Source organism: Vicugna pacos, chromosome 17 (assembly GCF_048564905.1).
Source record: "Vicugna pacos chromosome 17, VicPac4, whole genome shotgun sequence".
NCBI classification, from domain to species: Eukaryota; Metazoa; Chordata; class Mammalia; order Artiodactyla; family Camelidae; genus Vicugna; species Vicugna pacos.
The window spans coordinates 26,741,106-26,764,511 of NC_133003.1; the positions used below are offsets into that span (position 1 = coordinate 26,741,106).

The following is a 23,406-nucleotide window of genomic DNA, read 5'->3' on the forward strand; positions in this document are numbered from 1 at the left end:
GCTATAGAAAGATTATTATAAGAAGTAATAAAGATATGCGGGCAAAATTTTAGATTTCTAAGAAGCAGCATTAGAGTAGCATTTAGTAAAATGGAGTGACTAAAGTAAAAGAGTTTTAAAAGCAGAAGGTTTATTTCTATTCTGGGAAAAAAATACTCCCAGTAGGACTTCAAAGCTTAATTCTTATTTATTCTGATTTAGTTTTAGACTGTAAGACATAGGACAGACTGCAAAATTATCTTATTTAACAAAAACAAGTAAGTTATAATTCATCAAATTTTGTAGGGTGGCCATATTCAAAATAAATATATTTTATTTTTAAATAAATAAATTTCCTAGGTACCAATAACTGTTTATAAAATAAAAGAAGAAATATCGAATTCACAACAGTAAATTAAGAAATATATATAAAAATGCTTAGGACTATCCTTAAAAAGAAATATCACAGGCCTACAATAGGAAAATGTCAAACCTTCAGTATAAAAGATAACTGAAATAAATAAAAGTTGTATCAAGTTTGCAAATTGGAAGAAAAAATACTGGAAATACATCAATCACTCTAAAATTATTTTATAAGCTGAATATCATTCAAATTAAAATCAACAATTGTGCTTTTTAATCTACAAGGTGATTCTGAAGTTTATTTGGAATGATAAAATGTAAAGGCTAAGAACATTAAAACAGAACAAGACGTAATAAAGGCAGAAAGAATTAGGGTGGAATTCATTTCAGTAGATATTTTAAAATATTATAAAGCCACAATAAATAAAATCCTGACCCAAGAAGCAATGGACATTGATAAAACTAAACAGAAGCTCAGAAACTAAGATATTCATCCATATGAGAATTTAGTGTAAAATAAAACAGTAGCAAGATCAGTGGATAAAGAATTATTTGATAAATGGCACTGGGATGACCAGATGATTGTTTAGAAAACTAGAGTTAGAACCTCACCACTTAGCATGAATCAAAATAATCTAAAGACAGATAAGGTGATTAAACTGATGTAAAAAGTAACATTAAAAAAATTTAGTATAGGTGAGTGTCTATTCTTGAAATCAGAGAATGACTTCTGAGCATAAAGGCAATGAGGAAATTCCTAAAGGGAAACACAAACTCAGAACCTAAAAATAGTTTCCTACACAAAAAATTTAAATTAAATAAAATTTGACCAAAATCTGACAAAGTTTCCATATAATGCATAGAATAACTCATAGAAATCAATGAACAAAACAGAAAACTAAAAAACAAATGCTTGTATGACTTGAAGAAACAATTTACAGGAAACAGATAATAAATGTACTAAAAACTTCTACAGCACTAGTAATTAATGAAAGGAAAGTTAAAATGAGAAAAAAGTATTCCACTTATGTGTTTGTCAAAGTTATGTAAAATGACAGTTCTCAGTATTGGTCTGGGTGTGAAAGAAAGACTGCCATTATTCAGTGCTTGGAAGAACCATGCCTTGACATAACTTCTCTAAAATGCAACATAGCAGGAAGTATTAGGAGCATTTTAAAATCACTGGCCCAGGAATTTATTCTATTTTAAAAAGTAGAAAAGTAGGAAAATTAATATGGAACGATGCTCTTCAGAGTATTATTTACAGTGGCAAAAAAAAAAGGAATGAAATGATCAGCATTTTGGAAATGAGCACATAGAGTGAAATATCATACAACCATTAAATAGTGTTTTCGAAGAATAGTTAATTACATGAGAAAATTCTCACGATATGTCACGAAAATAGGATATAAAACCCAATAAGCATTTTGACACAATTTGATGAAAATAAATAGATTATTAGATAAGAAAAAGAAAGAGAGAAAAAAAGAAAGAATAGAGGGAGGGAGGGAGAAAAGGAAGGAAAAAGGGCAGAAAGGGGAAGAAGGAAGAAGGAAAGGAGGGAAGGAGGAGAAAGGAAAGAAAGAGACAAGGGAGAAAGGGAGACAGGAGAAGTGAGAACACTAACAATCAAAAGATGTCTGGGTGGAGGACAACCTAAATGTTCCTAGTGATTATCTCTGAGCAGTGAGGTGTCTTGTTATTTTTATTTTCTCCTATATCCATTCATACTCTGGCAAATTCTCTACTATGACCATATCTCATTTTCACAACCAGAAAAACAAGTCGTTTTTTTAAAAAATACTGTTAAGGATAGAAAATCCATAGTGCCTTTCAGTCCAAAAAAGATCTGGACCCTGAGAACACCTGCAGACAGGTAGAGCTATATACATTTAATAACTGGTTAAATTCTGAGGATGATAAAACAATAAGTTAGCTAATTAACTTAGGGAGAAAAATCTGTCACTGACTTTTTAATTAGTCACCTAAAGCACTAAAATATTTGCTTTTGCATCCTGGAGACTCATAACTGGGATGAAATGAAGGCAAAATCCAATAACTGTCACATCTTCAGTATTTCCAGAAATGATCTAAAAGTTAACAAAGCGATTTCTTTGGCCCTCCATATACTGACAGGGATGGTGAACTCCTATCATGATCCTGGTAAATCTTAGGTGCTACAGAAACAAAGCCCTCCCCATCTGTCCTGCACACATCCTAAACATGACATACTTAGGTTTTCTCCCTGTCCTTAACTGGTCAGTGTGAGATATTTCAGTAAGATTATTTTACACCTCTTTAAAATGATCTAAAAAACAAAAAAAACAACAAAAAACAAAAAACCCACTCATTTTCCCAGGGTCAGTTTTCAAGCTTGAAGATATTATTTGTCTTTTTTTTTTTCACGTCTCCACTGTCTCCAGCCCGCTTATTAACACTTCTATTCAAATGGTAAGGGAAAGGAAATTTGGATTATTTTTGTTGCTCTGCTAAAAATCATACTTGGAGAAAGAGGTTAATGAAGATGCTCCAATGGGGCTTTAGGAATTCTATTTGGAAAAATCAAATTTGTTTTAAAGAACGGAGGGTGGAGACTGAATCTAATTAAATACATCCAAGCATCCTGCATACATGCTGTATGTATCTCGCACCTGCAGCTTAACAAAAAGTTGTGAGCTGAATTATTTCCTTTATCCATGCTATTCCTTTCTGCCATGATGGAAATTTATAAATAGGAGGTAATTAGAATGCATGATAGCACAGATCACATCTGCCAAATGACAAATTCTGGTCACTTTTATGTAATATTTCTCCCATTAAGTCACTTGAGTTGACAAAACAAACAAAAAAAGCCCTTCTTTAATAAAAGTTAAAGAAACAAAGTGTTTCATGTTAAATACACATTTGTCATTAGCATAAAAAAATCAGTGTTGGCATCTGGGCTGTTTTACACATATTTGTACTAATTACCTGATTTTTGTACCAATAAGCTATAATCAGAATTGTTATTACTTTTTATTAGAAGACTATATTTTAGCTTGTTCTCAAGTCAAATGACATGTTTTTAACGCTTACAAAATCCAAAATGATGTTAGGCATTTAACAATCTCAAAAGGCATAGCCCTATTTTAAAATCTAAACCAATTTTAAATTCTATCACTTGAATATAACATATATTGAGTTGTTTGCTCTTTTACAAATGCTATCTCTTTTGGTATAGATTAAGTCTGTATTTGAAGGATCTGGGAAAGAATTCCATAAGCCTATATCTGAAGCTGACCTCTGCTTTTCTATAGCCTTAGAGTTGAAGTTAAGACAGAGGTAGTATCAGAGCTGGCAATATTTCCTTGAGTTCTTAATTTTTAAACTTCATATTCAAAAGAAATGGCAGTGGCCTCTGCACAGGTCATTTCTTTTGACAGAACAGAAATGGGAAGAGACTCATAAATATTTTTGAAACCTCCCCAGTTGGCACACTGTGACATGTGATCAATGGATCCTCATGCTTTGATATGTTACAGCGGGAACTTTCAGAAATGACTTACTGGGTTGTACATCTGATTGAACAACTGCTCAGCTTGCTACATTGCAAAGTTGGGGAGGCATTGAAGCACAGACAAGGAAAGAAGGAAAGATTCAGAAAAACAGCATTAGCTCAACAAATCCAGTGCATTTGCACAGACAAACTGGTGATTAAAAAAGAAGAAATTTCAGTTTCTAAACATTCCGCAGTGAAAGTGAGAGGCTCTAGGGAAATAGAAATGTTGACTTTGGCTCCTAAAAAAGAATAGCTGGAATAAGAAATTTAAGGTTTGTGTTACTTTCCCTTTCTCAAGTTAAATAACCCATGAAATAAAGAAAGCTGTCCACTTTTGATGATACATGAAGTGCTGGCCTCTAGCAATGAATCAGAAGAAGTGCTTTTGGCCAAGCCTGCAATTTATTACCTGAACTTCAAAGATGGTAATAATAAAAGATTAATTAAATCTTATCATTGAATTTATAGCTCTTCTTTTATATTAACATAAGCCTGAGTTTTCTATTCAGTCTAACTTTAGAAAAATATAGATAAGCAGACAGCAGGATAGCAACAGCAAAATATTAGTAAGCAAGACATTATAGGAATAATAGTAAATGGGAAAAGAAAAAATTTAAGTCAGTAGGATGACTGAAGGGAACTAAAATACAGTATTATGCATTGTCTATTACCAGTTTCTACTGTTAGTTCATAATAACAAAAATTACAATTGTTAGTGACTATCCTTTTATGTTTCAAGTCCTTCAGAATCTGTAATGCTCTTCTGTTTTACATAGATTTAAATGTTTGCAGATTTAAGTATACTAAATATTATTTTAAATAGCATCCTCAAGTTATATTTCTTATATACCTACATCATTAATTTGCAGCTCAATGTCAAGGTGAAGAAGGTGAAATACTGTAGGAACTTTTAATTTGCTTTAAGCTAAGATGTGCTTTTGAAAAACATGAATTTTTTTTGTTTATTCAAATTTGATGAAATAATAATTTTACTGTGGTTAAAAAAAAACACCCTCCTCAAAGATGGTATTAATTGGAAAATTACCAAATAACACGAATCATGACATTTTGATTGCTGTTGGTTCTCAACTGATTTCTAGTCATACAAGGTAAATTTACTTTTACATATTGAACACCAAATATTCTTGAAAGATGAAATTATCCACACATCACTAATCAGGTTCTTCTTAACCCCAGGTGACGAATTAATATTAAATAATGCACTAATTTATAAAGCACCTTCACAGCTAGTATTTATGCATTATCTGGTTATTATCATCTTATTAGCCTGTCTAATATCAGTAAAGATTTTCTCACAAGAGAATATTTGACTGCATTGTTTTTAAGAGGAAGGATGGAATGTGTAAGGAAGAGCTCCTCTTTTGCCTGTAGTAACCATTTTCAACACAAAGTATTTGGAAATGTCTTAAAATAACATATAGTAAAGGGTTAAAAGCAACTAAGTGTGTGAATGTTCTCCACAAGCTTTTATGCTAAAAACTCATGATACCAATTTCTAGCATTGTTTATGAGAGAAAAACAAATTTAAATCACCATTTGGATTCTACTGTCCCTGGCAGAGAAGGTTTCTGTTCAGTTAAACACATCTACTATGTTGTTTGGATTTTATGGCAAAAATACCTGGACACTCACAAATCCTGAGCAAAATTCCATTGGGAATTCATGGTTTATTTATGTCATAATAAAACTATTATGTTTTCAACTTTCATTTAGTAACCCTTTATATTTTATTCACAAGTCACATACCCTTTTATTTAAAAGGAGGCCCAGACACTCTTTTAGCTTTTATAGCTGCTTATTTTTCCATGAGTAAATGATGTGTTTATGTGTATATTCACATACTGTCGGCTTATATTTTCAAATATTTCATGTAGATCTCAATTCTTTTTAAGGTGATGGGTACTTGAGGTTTTTATAGAACTATTTATTAGCAGAAATTAAAGACTACTAGAAAAAGTATTTTAAACTTTTGAATTTAGTTGATGTTAGAGAGCCAAAAATAACAAAATAGCATCTGCAGGTTAGGTATGAAAATATTTAAATTATAATTACCTTATTTAATCTGACTGCACTATGCATTTAGGAGATAGTACAAGCAAAGATTATTTATATACTTAGAAATAAATTATGTTTTCAGAAATTAAATAGGTCCTTTCCAGCAAGACAACCATATTAGTTACTTTAATTCTGGTAATGTGGCAGAATGTTAAAATGTTGTCAGAAATAATACTAAAATGTTTACAGAATTTGATCTGTGAATTCCAGTACATGATGTCTACATGAGAGTCTAAGGAAACCACATGCTCTAAATGACTTTGAGAGCGAATCACAGCTATGTTGAAAGAAATTAAACTGAATTGCATAGATGTTCATTTATTAAACTAGTCAAGCCATAAACGTGGAAACTACAAGCATCAATATGTCAATCTCTTCCTTTTAACTAGAGGATTTCAAATTCCACAGATGACTTAACACTAAAAGAGAGGGTGTCAAGTATGTATCTGCAGAAATAATATATGAGGTGCCCTCAACTCCATAATGGCTCCTCAGAGTTAATGAAGAACATCTTTTATGCCCAGGTCTTTTGGGGGTTCCTCCTTCAGGACTCAGCACACTGCAACTGAGTTAAGATAATAAAAAGGACCACCACAGTGAGGCAAAAAAGATTGCTCTTTCAGAGTTATCTTAGAACCTGCCTTATGATCACAAAACTGTTCATCAAATAAAAGTACCTTTCTTAGGTTCATTTCTTAATGGGCATATGCATGTATAACATATTGCAGAACACATTCATATATGTCAAGAATATATATCATACACCCAAAGCATAAATAACCAAGTCAATTTCCATTTAAACACCCTCAAATGGGCAATTTAAACCCTTCTATTTATTGTTCAAGGTTTCTGCTTAACTAGGTATTGCTTGAAAAAAAGTGAAATGTTGAGTTGATTAGGAAATAGATGTTGCAATATAGAGATTTTCTGGCTGTTTTGTTGTAAAGGGATTTGATCTGTTTATTTATCTTTTTTCTGTATTACTAAGGAGATTTTATTAGTACGAAATCTCATGACAGTTTCCTAAAATTCTGCAGTAGAGTGAACACAGTATAATCACATTTCAGTTTTATATTGCATCATACAAAATAGTATATTAAAATTTAAAATATCGAGAATAATTTCTTCACAGATACATGATGCTTTCACATCCCTATCACCTGTACCATATATTTTCACAACTTTAGTAAATAAATCCCCATTCAAGTGTGCTATGAATTATACATAGTCAAATTTTACTATATACTTTGTTTGATTTAGATTCTTATCATCTCTTTTGAATAAGTTTATAAGTTGTCAAAGGGAAACAAAATGCTTAAACTCATAATGTTATGAGTTTCATGTGAACAATGAGTGCAGACGAACCAAACAACACAGGGAAAAAGTCAAAGGAACGATGCATGACTGGAAATGTACTTCACAAAAATGTCCAGTTCAGAGAAAACATGTTAATGCTGCAATGCAAATATCCTGCTTTCTTTTCTGAATCCTTCTACATACAACAAGCTTGCTTAGACATTAAAGCCATTTTTGGTCAAGTATAGTCATCCGAGAGATCTTCCAGGGACTTGGCTATTTTGGTGAACTTCTAGAAATTTAGCATTGTCAGATAAACCTTTTGCCAAGTTTCAATTTTAAAAAATGGCCTACTTCTGAAAGTAGTTAAAGTTTATAAACGTATAATGGGGCCCCTGAATTCTTTGGTTTGTTGCAAACATTTCCATTTATCTTTTTGATAGTTTCCCAGAAAGTAATGGCTGGTTTTTGTAATATTTTTCACATCTACTACTACTTTCACCTATTTGTCAAGTAGGTTTTCTTTCTTTTTTTCTTTCAGACAGGAAATCTAAGATAACTTTTCAGGTTCACAGACAGATCTGATGTAGACTTCTTAGGAATAAAGGCTGCTTAATTAATTCTTTCATCAGCAGACAACAAAAGATAAAGAGTTTGTATTTTTTTAAATATCTCTTCCTTTCCTATTTTATAACTTCATTGCAAAATGAGTGTGTTTTTTGTTTACACTTCACTTACCTTTTTTAATTGTGCTTCCAATTTGCTACATTCTTCTTTCTTTTGTTCAATGGCTATTTCTAGAGATTTTAATTTGGAATCCCTTTTCAGCCCTGCTGAGGCTAATGAAGATGCATGTTCCTTGAGGTCAATTAAACTAGACTGAAAGGAAAAGAACACTAGTAAGTAAAACTGCAGTTTCTACTAGCAGTGTCTTCAATTTGAATATATTGATTCTATACATAGCAATAAAGTGTGCATTAGACATAAAGGGTAAATATAGTCTTACTAAGGTAACAATAGTTGGCTCTGGCCAGGAAATTAAAGTTGGCCAGTTTACAGAACCAAGAAGGATCTAATTGCAGTAGAATCTGAAGTGATCAAATAGTGTGGTCAGTAAATGCATGTTTCACGTCTAAAAGTTATGCTAATGATCTAAGTCCCAAGTTGGTTTGTACATGTCCTGGCAAAACAGATACCCTAAACCTTCCATTTATATTTTTTACTGTCAGGTTGTGCAGACTGTAAGATAAATATGAAAGAAAATACCAACTTTAATGCTTTTCTCCCCACAAAGGGCAAATGAAGTAAAAAAAGAAGCCTTTCATTTTTTTAAATCAAATCCCATTCTGTAACAGAAAAACAACCAAAGCTTTCTTGAACATCTTCTATAGAATCAAAGATAAAATTATTTTAAAAATTAAAGTAGACTTTATGTTCCAGTCCTTTGTAAATCCAGATTCAGCAGATACAATGAATCTCCCCAACTCAGATATGGGATTACCTCAGTTGTTCCATTCATCAGTTATGCCCAGAAACCAAGAGCTTCCCTGTATAGTCTGAATCCCAAAAAGTAAAGAAATAAATATGTGCATATATCGCAGAAAACAAATTTGCAGCTAGAAGGGCAATGTCCATCACCAAACATGAACTGGTTAACATCTAACTACGTGACTAAAATGTTCACGTTCCACCTCAAATCAGACATTGTGCATTTCCTCTGTAGCCACTTGTAGCACTTATGAAGACACTAAGCACACAGGGGTTTCTCAGTAATGATGTTGTCTAATACTTGACTGCTTCATGGGCACTGGAATAATCTTATTAATGAATATATCACCACAGTCATCCAGCAAAAGACCCAGGTTCTAAGAACCATCTGAAGGACAGGTTAGCCATTCTCATTTTTCAGGTCAGGAAACTGAGGATCACATGAGCTGAATATCTTCTCCAAGGTTCTCCAGCTATTAATGGAAGGTACAGGTCTCACACCCAAGTCTCCAACACCAATTTTAGTGGTCTTTACCATATCACTCCCATAGAAATAATAAAAGACCTTATAATACAGGGATTTTGTCATGGTGAAGATTATTAGCACCCCAACTAAATTATAAGCTCCCTGCTAACAACAATTGCATGTTGTTTTCCTTTATAAATTTTAAATTGCCAGGTGTGTCAATTGCTTTATGTGTCACCTTGCCTAGGCTATAGCCCCCAGTTATTTAGTCAAATGCTAATTTAAGTGTTGTTGTGGAGGTATCTTGTATATGTAACTAACATCTACAATCGGTTGACTTTAAGTAAAGGATATTATTCTCCATAATCTGGGTGGGCCCGAACCTATCATTTGAAAGATCTTAGGAACAGAACTGAGGTTTCCCTCAGAAAGAAGAAATTCCACCTGTGGACTGCAGCATCAGCTCCTGTCCGAGACTTTGCAGTCTGCCCTTCTTGATGGCCTGCCTTGTGAATTCTGGACTTGTTTAGCCAGCCCCTATATCTATGTAAGCCAATTCCTTGTAGTAAATTTCTTAATATTGTTAAATTTCTTAATACAGTTCTGTTTTTCTGGTGGAAACTTGACTGACACACCCAGCGGCAGGCACATTATTATAACGAAAAATAAATGTTTGCAGCAATGTCTGTCTAAAATTCATACAATGAATTTCATACAGGCATTGTTTACAAAATTGTTTTCATTTGAAGCTTATGCTCCACCATGTCATTAAGATTTCTTTTCAATTAGATGTATTATATATATATATATATATATATATGTATATATATATATATATATATATATACACACACACAAACACTCATACATATACTGATTTTAAGGTACAAACCCATGAATAACACTTGCAATCTGTGAAGAATGCTGCAAATTGTGGTCAAAGCTTCTGTGTCTTCTGTCATATACCAACTACAGTAATTACACATCCCCCACATTGGATTTATCAGTGAAATAGTAGGAAGAGGGAATACATTTTTTTTTCTTTTCATATCAAAGGAATAATCTCCTCTCCAAAAACTAGTAAACTTAAATTTTAGGTAATACAAATTTTGCTTCTGAGTTTCCTCAAAATTCCTATTACTCATCAATTCTTTCCTTCTTGGATTACTAATACAGACAGTACTTTAATTTATATAGAATTATCAAAGCCCAAGGGCTGAGGTGATACTTTGGAGCTGGGAACTATATAACCATGCCAAACAGGACAAAAGAATCTGTAACAGCCCTAAAAGATGGTCACTTCCTGCAGAAATAATAAGTGTGAAGGGACTGATTGTGGACAGTGGCACATATCTCAGAGTTTTGGACACTGAATAAAAGAATACGCATTGCTCCTTCTTAAAGTTCTCTCCAAAGTATCTCTAAGTAAACCTAGGGGTTAAGAGGTAAACCTCAGAGTAGGGACACTCTCCATAACCTCTAAGCAAAAAATTTCTTTAAAGCATATTGTTTTACATTAAAAGTGCAGGTGAGATTTGTTTTCTGTATCCATGTTTGCTCTACCAGGAAATATTGTTTCAAATAATTTATCAAAATGATGTCCCAGAAAAGCAGCTACAATCTATACTTGTGTGTCCAGCATGGTGCCATAGGTCCTAATCTGGGAGTTATTGAGTAATCTATTTGAGAAGCACAGATGAATGTTTAGTACCCAACACAAGGATAAGCACATAAGAGGCCCTCAGTAAAGTGAAGCTGTTACTATTATCAATGTTGTTGTTGTTATCTCAAACAAGGGATCATGGGACATTGAAAAAAATACAGAATCCTCCAAGCCATATGGATATGTAAGACATTAAGAAAAATTTCAAGGAGCTACATTGTATGTGGTTAGCAGAGTACAGAATACATGCACAGAGCATCACTGGATGAAGGGAGTTATAGCAAATATTCTTTGAATTCAGACAGCTTTACAAAGCAAAAGTAACTGTGTCTCCCAAGCCTTCACACAATCCCCTCAAACTAAGTCTCTCCAGGCTACTGTGGCTATAGGTTTATGAGGACTATCAATGTGGTTCATTCATTTTTCCAGACTCACCTCTTTTTCAGTCAGTTCAGCTTGTAATGCATTGACTTTCTCTTTCAAGTCTTTGTTCTCTTTTCGGAATGATTCTATTTCTTCTAGTCTTTCTCGATCATCTCTCTCCCGCTGTTCTTTCAAACGCTCAATTATTCTTTCCTGTGAGGCAATTGTCAAAAAAGAAGAGGTAAGAACACATCAGTATGTGTGACAAGGCATGCTACAAAAGGAAGTAAGAGGTAATACATGTAAGAAATGCTCTACAGGACTCAATATACAAAAGATATTCAAAATTGGGTTTGTGAAGAGAAGCTGTGCAGCATAGTATTTGGGAAAGACAATCAATATAGCTTTCAGCTTGTTAATAAAAGTTAGCATCATAGGGTTGCAAGGGACCTTAATGCTAAAGTTCATGGCAGTACCAGGAAAATTCCAAGGGCAATTCCAGAGGAGTAAGTTTTAGGCATCAAGACCCAAAGTCTTGTATAAGCAATGGGAAGAAGCAGAACCAAACTCGTGGATCAGAACCAGGATCTTCGGTTGGCTTTCCTATTTGATGTCAATGAACTTTCCTTGGTTTCTGAAGATTCTTCTCATTAGAAAGGCGATCAAAGTAGGGCAGGACAGAGACCCTCCAGGACTTAGGTCTGGACTCACAGTGAGAAATCAAAGCAAAGTAAAGAATAAGCTCATTACGTAAGTGATTTTCCAATGTGTCTGGAAGTGTTTATTCACTTCCCTATTTTTTAATGACTTCATGGCCATCAGTAATGACTCCAAAACATTGCTAGAATTTGAGCTTCCTTTATTGAGAGGTTATTATAATGGTAGGAACTGTGATGTACCCTTCTCATCTAAGTCCTCCCTACATCTGTGAGAACTGAACTAGTACTACTGCTAACAGTGCAGTGATGAGGAAACCTAGCTTCAGAGAGGCCAACTAACTCATCCAAGGGGACCCAGCTCAAAGACCAAAGGCCTACACTGGCATTCAGGACCGTCTGAGTTTTAGCTACACCCATGAGATCACAGTGCCACAAACATGTGCCTGGGCCGATTCAAGGAGATCTGAAGACCTGTCTGTCCTTGACTTTTATATAAAAGTGAAAACATTACTCCAGTAGACATGTTCTCAAAAATGTGAAATCTTACTGATGTCAAAACAAGAACCTTCTTTTTGGAAAGAAAATTCCACTTGGGTAAAATTTTAGTTAGATTTCTGAAATTTGTTTCAAATTACCCAACACATATGTGAACTTCCTTTTGGATGGCCAAGGTAAAAAATATTGCTTCAACAATGATGCTCAAGGATAATATCCTTAAGGATACTATCTTTTACATTCTTATACATACAAAGTACAAGACAATGCCTGATACATAAGACAACTGTAAAGCCCAGTGTTTAATTCAGAGGGAAGTTGGTTTGAACACTTAGCCTGTGCTTTAAGATCCTGCAGGGAAGCAACTATTCTACCTCAGTGACAATAATTTATGTATCTAATGCTTTCAAGGGAGAAAAAGAATACTATTATTGTTTTGCAATTATTTAAAAACACTTTAAAATGAAGTATATTATTATAAGAGTGCAAGTATAAATAGAACAAATAAGTACTAATTGCCTACATTTGTTTCTTCTTGGTTTTAGTTACAGACCTATTTTACTCTGTGACATTGGTGAGTGGATGTTTATGTGATTGACAGAAGAAGGAATGGCCCCAGTCAACGTTAAGTCTTTGAAGGGCTTTTAACAATTTCAGCAACTGAGCCCTCACTGCCTTTTGCCTGCACATATTGCAAAAGCCTCACGACTGATCACCAAGCAAACAAGCCCTCTCCATCCCATTGCTTCCATCCCAGGGCTGTTGGAGTGACATTTTATAGCCCCAAACTGACCATGTCACCTCGCTATTTGGAAACCTTCCCAGGAATTGCTCTGATCAGAACATGTGGCATTTATTCCTACTCGGTATGTCCTTCTTCTCAGCCTAGCTTTCCAAAGGGCAGCACTCAAATCTTATGACTCTCTTAGCCCAGGGCTGGGCAAACTGTCTGGCATAAAACAGCTGATAGAAAGAACAGAATTCAAATTAGGGATTATCTTGTCCTCAAAGGAAGGGAAAGAAAATTAAGTATGCGTGCTAACATCTAGAAGGTGTCAGAGTCATTCAGACATTAGGTTGATTTGCTCTAAGCACTTGTACTATTGACTAAGCATCGATGACACAAAAAAAATCAGCAAGCAGTATAATGTTTTTAAGTGTTATTGATGATTCAGTACTACAAAATATTTCTCCATCAATCACAAAACTAATTTAACTGTCAGCTGCAAAGGGCCAGATGTCAGAAACATGTGTTAAAAGGCCCTAATATGCCATGATCTACTTGATTAACAACTAACTTGCAGAAATTCCAACAACGTGTTCTTGTTTTAGTCTTATTTGCATTGGCAAGTGTTCCTTGTACACCTATCTGGCTCTGCAGAGGTCTAATCTATTTATGCTTTATCACTGGATGGGAACTGCATTGCAGTGGCCTCCAGCTCCGTTATCTGGCTTTCTGCTAACTGCTTATCGGCTATGTGGCCACAGCAAGGCTTGGTGAGACCAGCTTTGTAAATACTGGGGGTTCTGTCTCTTGAGCTCTGTGTCAGTCCTAGAGCTAAGGCATACTCAATCTTAACTCACTAAACAGCATTATTTTTTTACACACTCTGGATGTTTGAATAAGTTCTGGGAAATTAAAAGGAATAACACACTCCCTGTGATATAATAATCCAAGTGAAATGGTGACTAGTGCCTAATGGGTTCTATTCATCAGCCAAAAGACAGTAAATAATTAAACGTTCTTGTAAGTCCATGATTTTTAATTAATCACTTTCTTTTTTGAACCATGTCTTGTTGCAGAGGATCTGTCCAATTATATGTGGATAAAAATGGAACTTGTGAGGAAAAGGTCATTAAAGGAGAATATGATGTTGTCAAAAGCACAAAGATCAGAACATTTATGTTTTAGTCCCATTCATTACCCATGAGCTGAGTGGCTTTGGGATAGTACAGGGGAGGCAACAAAGTCCCAATCAAAGATGAATTTAGACAGAGTAGAAGTGACTTCCCGGAAAGCTGTGTTGAGAAGTTAGCTTGTGCCATGTTTGATTAATGATGCCTGCCTAAAGCCCAGAAATAAGGAACGGTGCTGCACATGTCCCAGATTTTCATTTCTGGGCAAGTCATTTCACCTCACCAAGCCCAATTCCCATCTTTAAAATGAAAGAGCATGGATTTAGTGTTTCTCAAAGTGTGGTCCTTCAACTACTTGCATCAGAATCACTAGGCATTCTTGTTAAAAATCACAGATTCCTGGTCCCCACTGCAAAGCACTGAATAAAAATCACTAGGAAATAGGACCCAGGAAACTATATTTAAGACGCTTTCTAGATAAGATTTTTTGGACATACACGGAAGTTTGATACCCACTGGAATAAATACTTAAAATAAGTCTGCGATTCTTCATCTCTGATAGAGAACTTTGCCAGTTCCTACCCAGTGTTTTTGTCTGTGTTTTTCAAATACACTTACACTCTGATTTTGGCACTTTTGACAATCCCCTACCAGTAAATTGCTCTGCGCTTGCTTTTATTCTTCATCAAGTGAAAGACTGAAAAATCAGATGCAAATAGGGTTTGGAAACCCAGAGTTCACAGAGCTATTTTGTTTGGCTTGAGCGTCAAATTTTAAAATCTGAATTTGAGGATTCTGAGATAAGTCAGAGACTCTCCATCCTGCCATAGTCACCAGCAGTCCTTACTGCTTAACACCAAATGTACTTCCCTCATTTCTGCTCCCTATGTGGACCTTCATGGCATCTAAGTTCTCAGCTCCTCATCCATGGTCCAGTGGAGATTTCATGTGCCTGAGATTGTGGATTGGCAAACTGAATAATTATTGTTAATGTAGTTCCAAAAGAGAATGGAATTTAGAGGTCAGCTAATTTAAATGTGTGTTTTGAAGATAAGGTATTGAGAAGAGAAGAGGCTTGCCTCCATGTGATACAACTATCAAGTAGTGGTGATAGTTTGAGGAGGCCAGACCCTCACAGACCTCAGCTTTCTTTTCTGGACTTCCCCTGGGTCTCAAAGGAAGTGCTGAAATAAAGGGAGTAGTTTCTGACTTGAGAACTGTTTTGGGATTTAAACCAGAATAAATGAAATTTTTAATAAGGCCCAAGGGAAAAAATGATAAAATCCTGCAAAGAATCCATGACACAGAAAATTATAGGAAATCAGTTTACTTCTGTATATTTGGAGAAGGAAATTAAGAGGTATAAATAGGCTGACATCATATCAAAACTGGAAAGGAGATGCATAATGATTAATAGTTTTTGAGACAATATTCCCTTATTCAAATTTCATAAACAAAATTACTATAAGAAAGTTTCGATACTAAATTCTTGAAAATTGAAAAAAGAGTATTTTCCCTGAAAAAATTTTATTTATTCTTATAAGTCTCCAAATAATTACAATTAAAATCTAATCCTAAAATTATAATCTTAACAGTTTTTAATAGGGACATTAAAACTATCTAGCCATACAATCATGGATCTTTTTTTAGCTTCTATATTTTTAGCATAGAGCAGTGGTTCATACTAGAGCGTACATCACAATAACCTAGGAGCTTGCCATAGTGCAGACTTCCAGGCCCTACTCAAGGTTCTGGTTCAGTAGGTATACATGGGACCTAATAATTATATTTTCAACAGGCACCTACTGGTGGTTCTGAAGTAGAAGTCAGAGAAGACTTCTTTAAGAGTCACTGACTTAGGGAACCAGTGGGCTACTGAATCTAATTCCCCTATCCTACAAATGGGAAATTTCAGGCCCTGGGAGAGAAAAGTATTTGCCAAGGTCACACAGTTTGTTAGTGGCAGAGACTGGCTCCTAGGTCTCCTTCTACTTGATCTCATTACCCCGAAGTTTATGATAATATAGACTAAAGGAAATAATGCTGTTACTGTAGTGTGACACCCCCCGCAAAAAAGACCACTACCCCCTACATTTGTGAGAAAGCCTGCAAAGTGCTGCAGAATCAAAAATGATGAGAAACATGAAGAAAAAGAACATAATGGGGGTCTACTCACATACTTTAAAAGTTAAAATTTCTTTGTTTCAAGCTGAGTTTGAAAATAATTATGTCAATAACACGGGAGCAAAGGCTGCACTGATGCATGACATGTCCAACCAAAAATAAGCTACGTCTCCTCAGAATGCCTATGAACTTGACCTATTCTAGTCTTGGGTACTGGTTCTTTGACTCTTAGGAAGTGACGGGAGATAAAACATGCAAATCCAACTCCAAGGCCTGCTGCTGCCCAGCTCAGTGCACTGCACACATTCAGCAAGGTTCCAGTCCAACAATAGATGCCCAGAAAATGAATCAACTAATTAGCTAGAATTAAATGCACTAGAAATCATTTTAGAAATTGTTTAACATCAGAATGACCTATTCTCCTGATAGACTTCATTCATTCTTTTAACAAAGTAATCCTTTTAAATGTAAGTCAGAACAAAGCCCTTCAAATGGTTTCCTATCCTCTTCAGAGTGAAAGTTGAAATTTTTCATCTTTTCTCAGAAAGCCCTACAAGATCTGCTCCTTCTCTCCTCCCCCTCCCACCCTGCACTTGCTCTCCCCTCCAATACATCCTTCCTCCAGAAGTGCTCATGGTTCATCCCTCACTTTCTTCAGGTCTTTCCTTAAATGCCCCCTTCTCAGTAAGACTTCAAACCTGGCCATTTCATCCCTGCAGTACCTGTATCCCTCCATGCTTTTTTTCGTAGAAATTATTACCCTCTGAAGTCCCAAGTGTTTTACTTATTTATTGTCTATGGCTCCCTTACTCCCATTAGAATCTAATCTCCACAAGAGCCAGAATTTTCACTCATTCTCTTCTCTGCCAGATCCCCAGTGCCCACGGCACTCCCTGTCATATGGTGGGGGCTCACTCCATCAGCACCCACTGAGTACTCCTTCATGCAGATATTGTGCTAGCATTGGGGGAAGGCAAGCTAACACAAATATGGGTATGTTACTTGGGCTTGGAGTCGAGCAGGGAAGACTGATTAATCATATAAAAACAGACAAATAAACAATTAAGATTGTAACAAGAGCTCTGAGAAGTTCATGGTGTTCACGAGAACATAACAGAGGATTTGACCCTGGAGGATTCCCTGAGGAAATGGCAATAATAACAGCTATAACTTGTTATACCAATTTTTCTAAACACTTTGAATATATTAATGCATTTCTCCTCAACATAATCCACTAAAGTAGGTACTATTATATCCTCTTTTACAAATGGAGAAAGTGAGCAGTTAAGTAACTCGTCCAAAGTAGTCAGTGTCAGACTTAGGATTTAAATCCAACCAGTATGGCTGCAATGTCCACATTCTTACTACTACGCAATACAGCTTCTCAGGAAGCTGAGCTCTCAGAAGAGGAATTAAGTCTGCAGACAGTAAAGAACATTCTAGGCTTAGTAGTAGCATGTGAAAAGGGTCTAAGGCAGGAGGGAACATGGTGCAGTTAAAAATCTTGGAGGCCAGCAAGGCTAGAGCACAAATAACAAGGGAAGAGAGATGAAGGATGAGGCAGGAAAAGAAGGAAGGAAAGATGGAAGGAAGGAAGGGAGGAGGAAAAGAAGGAAGAAAGGAAGGAAAACAGGAAGGAAAGAGAGAGAGTGAGGCAAGCAGGCAGAGAAGTGTCTGTTCATACAAAAGCCAGAGCAGATGAAGGGATAGACCCTATGGGGAAGGTTAAAAATTTCAGTTTTTTTCATACTAAAAATAATGACAAGTTAGTGAAAGTTTTCAAGCAGGGCCAAGGGTGATGCAATCAGATATGCATTTCAGAAAGATACCCTTGGCTCCAGTGTACCAAGTCTACTGCAGAAGGCTAGCACAGGAGTGGGGGGCCCAGCTGAGACCAGGGATAGTGTGAGTGCACGGAGAAAAGCAGGCACACTGAAGTGCATTGGGATCATCTCCTCTCAACCATGTTTCCCTAAATCCTGATATCCCTGCTTTTTAGTCCAAGCTCACCTTCTCTGACAAAGCCTCCTCGAGTGTCGCCAGCGCAGTGTCCGTATTACTGGAATCAGTCTGCAAGGACTTCACTCTGTCTTTCAGATTGGTCAGTTGCTTGTCTTTATCCCTAAGTTGCTCTTGTAAGTTTTCAATCTGAAAGTAAAGACCACCATATTTAATACACATTTTATTACATATCTAATGCCAAGATTCCTGAAGTGGACCTATTAAAAAAAAAAAACACCCAAGATTATGGAAACTGTTGATATTACAACGTTACATTTTGACTTAGAATCAAGGCCATTTTGATGAGACCTTCTTTCTTTCATATAATCCAACTTTGTTTTTAAATGGCAATAAAGATGAGCAGCATATATTCCTCCATTCAAATGCAAGCCCTCCACACACATAAGCACTATTATTTCTATATATTTCTATTCCTTTCACCAGTCCTTTTTAAGTCTCAAGTCCATAAACCTAATCTTGGTGTAGTGAATCAGAGAAACACACATACAGGACTTATTCATTCAATAAGCAGGCACATATTGGGTGCCCATTCTGCCCTGCGCACTTTATCAGTATGTGGCAGAACCTATGTAGTCATTCACTCACTCTTTTATTCAGTATTAAACTTTGTGATATGCCAAATGTTGTCAAGTGGCTGTTTTAAAGTAACCACATGAAAAGCCAAGTAGGTTATCACCAGTAGACTGTTAATGGGAAGAACTTGTGATATAAATCAAATGTAACAAGTACTGAACACTCCATTTGGCAACTAAGTCATGTGCTGGCAACCAACCAGCCATTATTATCCACTATCTGCAGCCTGAAATAAACACAGCAAATAGCCGATTGTAATGCCTGCCCAGGAGCCACAGCAAGGACCTTCTCTTGGGCATTTCATACATTATCATTCATGTTTTTATTCTCTGCTTTCAAACCATGTATTTCTTATCTAAGGATTAAAAAAACCCACTGTACAAACAATTTATTCGTATTAAGGGTTTTAAAATGACAAGGAAAAAAAGCAGTACAACTCTAAGATAAGTCCCATTCAAAATATTTGTATTCTGCACCCAGGCTTTCTCAGGAAATCATTCCAAATGCATGTTTCACAATGTGTAACTAACAAATTTGGGGATTACTCAAGTCACATAGCATGAATCTGGAATGGCAATACAAAAAATGACAACAGTAGAAGTAATAATGAGGAGGAGAAGGAGGGGTGACAAGTGGAAGTGGGAGCAGTAGAAGCATCAAAATAGCTCTGAATGCAAAGATAACGACTCTGCTGACCCTCAATCTAAGAACAGAGGACTTGGTTAATTTTTCCAATGGTTAAAATGGATGTGGGCTAATGAAGAGAAACTTTTCTTCCTTCCAATTTTCCCACCTTCCTTTCCTTCCTTCTTCTTTCTTTTATTCCTTCTTTTCTCCTTCCCCCTCCTCCACCATCTTCTTCCTCTTTTTGCCAGCGAAGTGTTTAGTATGACATGTTTTCAGCCTTGAGACAGGCATCCTGGTTTAGGTCAAATAATTAACATTCTCTTTCATAAAAATGCATTGTGTTCCTATCCAGCTACCACTGTGAGAATTCACTGTCACTCCATGGAAAACACAGGAACTCAAAAGCTATTATCATCCACAGTCAAAACAAAGGCTTCCTCCATTCCAGACAAGTGTTCATGTGGTTACACACCACCACAGGCAAATATACAAGTGAGCAAAAATATGGATGGCTACACATCAGAATGATAGTCATTATACAGAAGGAGCCAGCAGCTGAGAGGACTGACTCTTGAGAGAGAATGTGTGTTATTATTTTGAGCACACTTACACCCACAGATACATCTGTGTACACATATGTGTGCAAATCCATGGTGGCTGCAAACAAACTGATTAACTTCCCTCTATCCAACCTGGAAGACAGTGCCCTAGACAGGGGAGAGGAGACTCTCCCTCGGGGCATCAGCACTGGGGCAGTGGCATCACTGTTTTCAACAGACTATGGGCTCTGGAAATAGAGATTAAAGAAGACTGTTGTTAGCCTGTGTGAAATTCCCTGGGGCCTTCTCAAATTACTGAGAAGACTAAGGAGGTTGAGGGTCAAGGGTCCCAGAAGTATGCAGGTAGGAGATAAGAGCTGGAGAAATGTGGGCTGCTGAGACCTGGGGACACAGGAGTGACAGATCTATTTATGTCAGATCTAAGAATTCAGCAGAAGAGCCAATTATACGGCAGACAAGACCAAAAGACACATCTGGGAACTGGAGACATTTATAAAGCTAAGAATACACTACTTTAAGAAATGTTGCAAAAATATCGCCAAAAATTTTCTTTTTTAATTGAAGTAGTTAGTTGATTTACAATGTTGTGTTAGTTTTTGGTGTACAGCATATTTTACTATGAAAAACAGTATAATGATTCTTTAAAAAATAAAAATAGTCTTACCATATGATCCAGCAATCCCACTCCTGGGCATATATTTGAAGGGTACTCTAAATCAAAAGGATACATGCACCCCAATGTTCATAGCAGCACTATTTACAATAGCCAAGACATGGAAGCAACCTAAATGCCCATAGACAGATGACTGGATAAGGAATGATTCTTAATAACAAGGTAAAGACCAGGATGGAGAATATAACCTCTTTTGTAAAATTTTAAAAACCTGTAGATAGATACATATATATAGCTATTGAAATAAAATTTCTTTCTGGAAAAAAAAATCACAGAAATGTTAACACCTGTTTAACTTTGGGGGAAAGGGTCTAGGTTGCAAACAGGTGGAAGGGAACTTCTTTTTCTTATTTCTGTAGTTTTCTGCTTGAATTTTCTAGCCATGTAGGTTTTATTCATTTTTAATACCAACTGAAATTATCTGGTTGGTGAGATTATAGGACATTTTAGTTTATATTTGTATATAAAAATTTTTAAACCATTATGCAACTATTTAAAATCAAGTTTGCATACAATTGATAATTAAGTGGAAATAATAGAGTGAGAAGGGAAAAAAGTAGTATGCAAAAATCATATGACTTTTTACTGAGTTATAATCATTTTACAATGTTGTGTCAAATTTCAGTGAAGAGCACAATTTTTCAGTTATACATGAACATATATATATTCATTGTCCCATTTTTTTCTCTGTGAGCTACCATAAGATCTTGTATATATTTCCCCGTGCTATACATTATAATCTTGTTTAACTATTCTAATTTTGAAATCCCAATCTGTCCCTTCCAAATTCTGCCCCCTTGGCAACCACAAGTTTGTATTCTATGTCTGAGTCTATTTCTGTTTTGTATTTATGCTTTGTTTTTCTAAGATTCCACATGAGTGATCTCATATGGTATTTCACTTTCACTTTCTGGCTTACTTCACTTAGAATGACATTCTCCAGGGACATCCATGTTGCTGCAAATGGAGTTATGTTGCCAGTCTTTATGGCTGAGTAGTATTCCACTGTATAAATATACCACCTCTTCTTTATCCAGTCATCTGTCTATGTCTATGGACATTTAGGCTGTTTCCATGTCTTGGCTATTGTAAATAGTGCTTCTGTGAACATTGGGGTGCAGGTGTCATCCCAAAGTAAGGTTCCTTCTGGATATATGCCCAGGAGCGGGATTAATGGGTCATATGGTAAATCTATTCCTAGTCTTTGGAGGAATCTCCGTACCGTTTTCCACAGTGGCTGTACAAAACTGCATTCCATCAGCAGTGAAGAAGGGTTCCCTTTTCTCCACAGCCTCTCCAGCATTTGTCATTTGTGGATTTTTGAATGATGGCCATTGCGACTGGTGTGAGGTGATACCTCATTATAGTTTTGATTTGCATTTGTCTGATAATTAGTGATATTGAGCATTTTTTCATGTGCCTATTGATCATTTGTATTTCTTCCTTGGAGAATTGCTTGTTTAGGTCTTCTGCCCATTTTTGGATTGGGTTGTTTATTTTTTTCTTATTAAGTCTTATAAGCTGCTTATACATTCTGGAGATCAAGCCTTTGTCTGTTTCATTTGCAACAATTTTCTCCCATTCCGTAAGTTGTCTTTTTGTTTTACTTATGGTTTCCTTTGCTGTGCAGAAGCTTGTAAGTTGAATTAGTTCCCATTTGTTTATTCTTGCTTTTATTTCTATTGCTTGAGTAGACTGTTCTAGAACATTTTTGAGATGTATGTCAGATAATGTTTTGTCTATGTTTTCTTCTTAGAGGTTTATTGTATCTTGTCTTATGTTCAAGTCTTTGATCCATTTTGAGTTATTTTTGTGTATGGTGTAAGGGAGTGTTCTAGCTTCACTGATTTACAAACTGCTGTCTGGTTTTCCCAACACCATTTGCTGAAGAGACTGTCTTTATTCCATTGTATATTCTTGCCTCCTTTGTCAAAGATGAGTTGACCAAGTTTGTGGGTTCATTTCTGGGCTCTTTATTCTGTTCCATTGGTCTGTATGTCTGTTTTTGTACCAATACCATGCTGTCTTGATGACTGTAAGTCTATAGTATTGTCTGAAGTCTGGGAGAGTTATTCCTCCAGCCTCTTTCTTTTTCTTCAGTAATGCTTTGGCAATTCTAGGTCTTTTGTGGTTCCATATAAATTTTATTATGATTTTTCTAGTTCTGTGAAATATGTCCTGGGTAATTGGATAGGGATTGCATTAAATCTGTAGATTGCCTTGGGCAGTGTGACCATTTTAACAATATTGATTCTTCCAATCCAGGAGCATGGGATATCTTTCCATTTTTTAAAGTCTTCTTTAATTTCCTTCATCAGTGGTTTATAGTTTTCTGTGTATAGTTCTTTCACCTCCTTGATTAGATTTACTCCTAGGTATTTTATTACTTTGGGTGCTATTTTAAAGGGGATTGTTTCTTTACTTTCTTTTTCTGCTGATTCATCATTAGTGTAAAGAAATGCAACTGCTTTTTGAATGTTAATCTTGTAGCCTGCTACCTTTCTGAATTCTTCGATCAGCTCTAGTAGTTTTTGTGTGGACCTTTTAGGGTTTTCTATATATATAGTAACATGTCGTCAGCATA

The 23,406-nt window shown here is 35.7% G+C and overlaps 1 protein-coding gene across 6 annotated transcripts in view; it reads right to left on the bottom strand.

Moving 5' to 3' along the window:
- ERC2 (ELKS/RAB6-interacting/CAST family member 2) overlaps positions 1-23,406 on the bottom strand; it is an 874,625-nt gene that overhangs the window by 462,913 nt on the left and 388,306 nt on the right. For all 6 annotated transcript variants that reach the window (XM_072941512.1, XM_072941513.1, XM_072941511.1 and 3 more), the window contains exons 9-12: positions 18,378-18,515; positions 11,305-11,445; positions 7,991-8,131; positions 3,888-3,923 (exon numbers count right to left, since the gene is read on the bottom strand). In XM_072941512.1, coding sequence (XP_072797613.1) covers positions 3,888-3,923; positions 7,991-8,131; positions 11,305-11,445; positions 18,378-18,515 — 456 coding nt within the window. The remainder of the gene's footprint in view (positions 1-3,887; positions 3,924-7,990; positions 8,132-11,304; positions 11,446-18,377; positions 18,516-23,406) is intronic.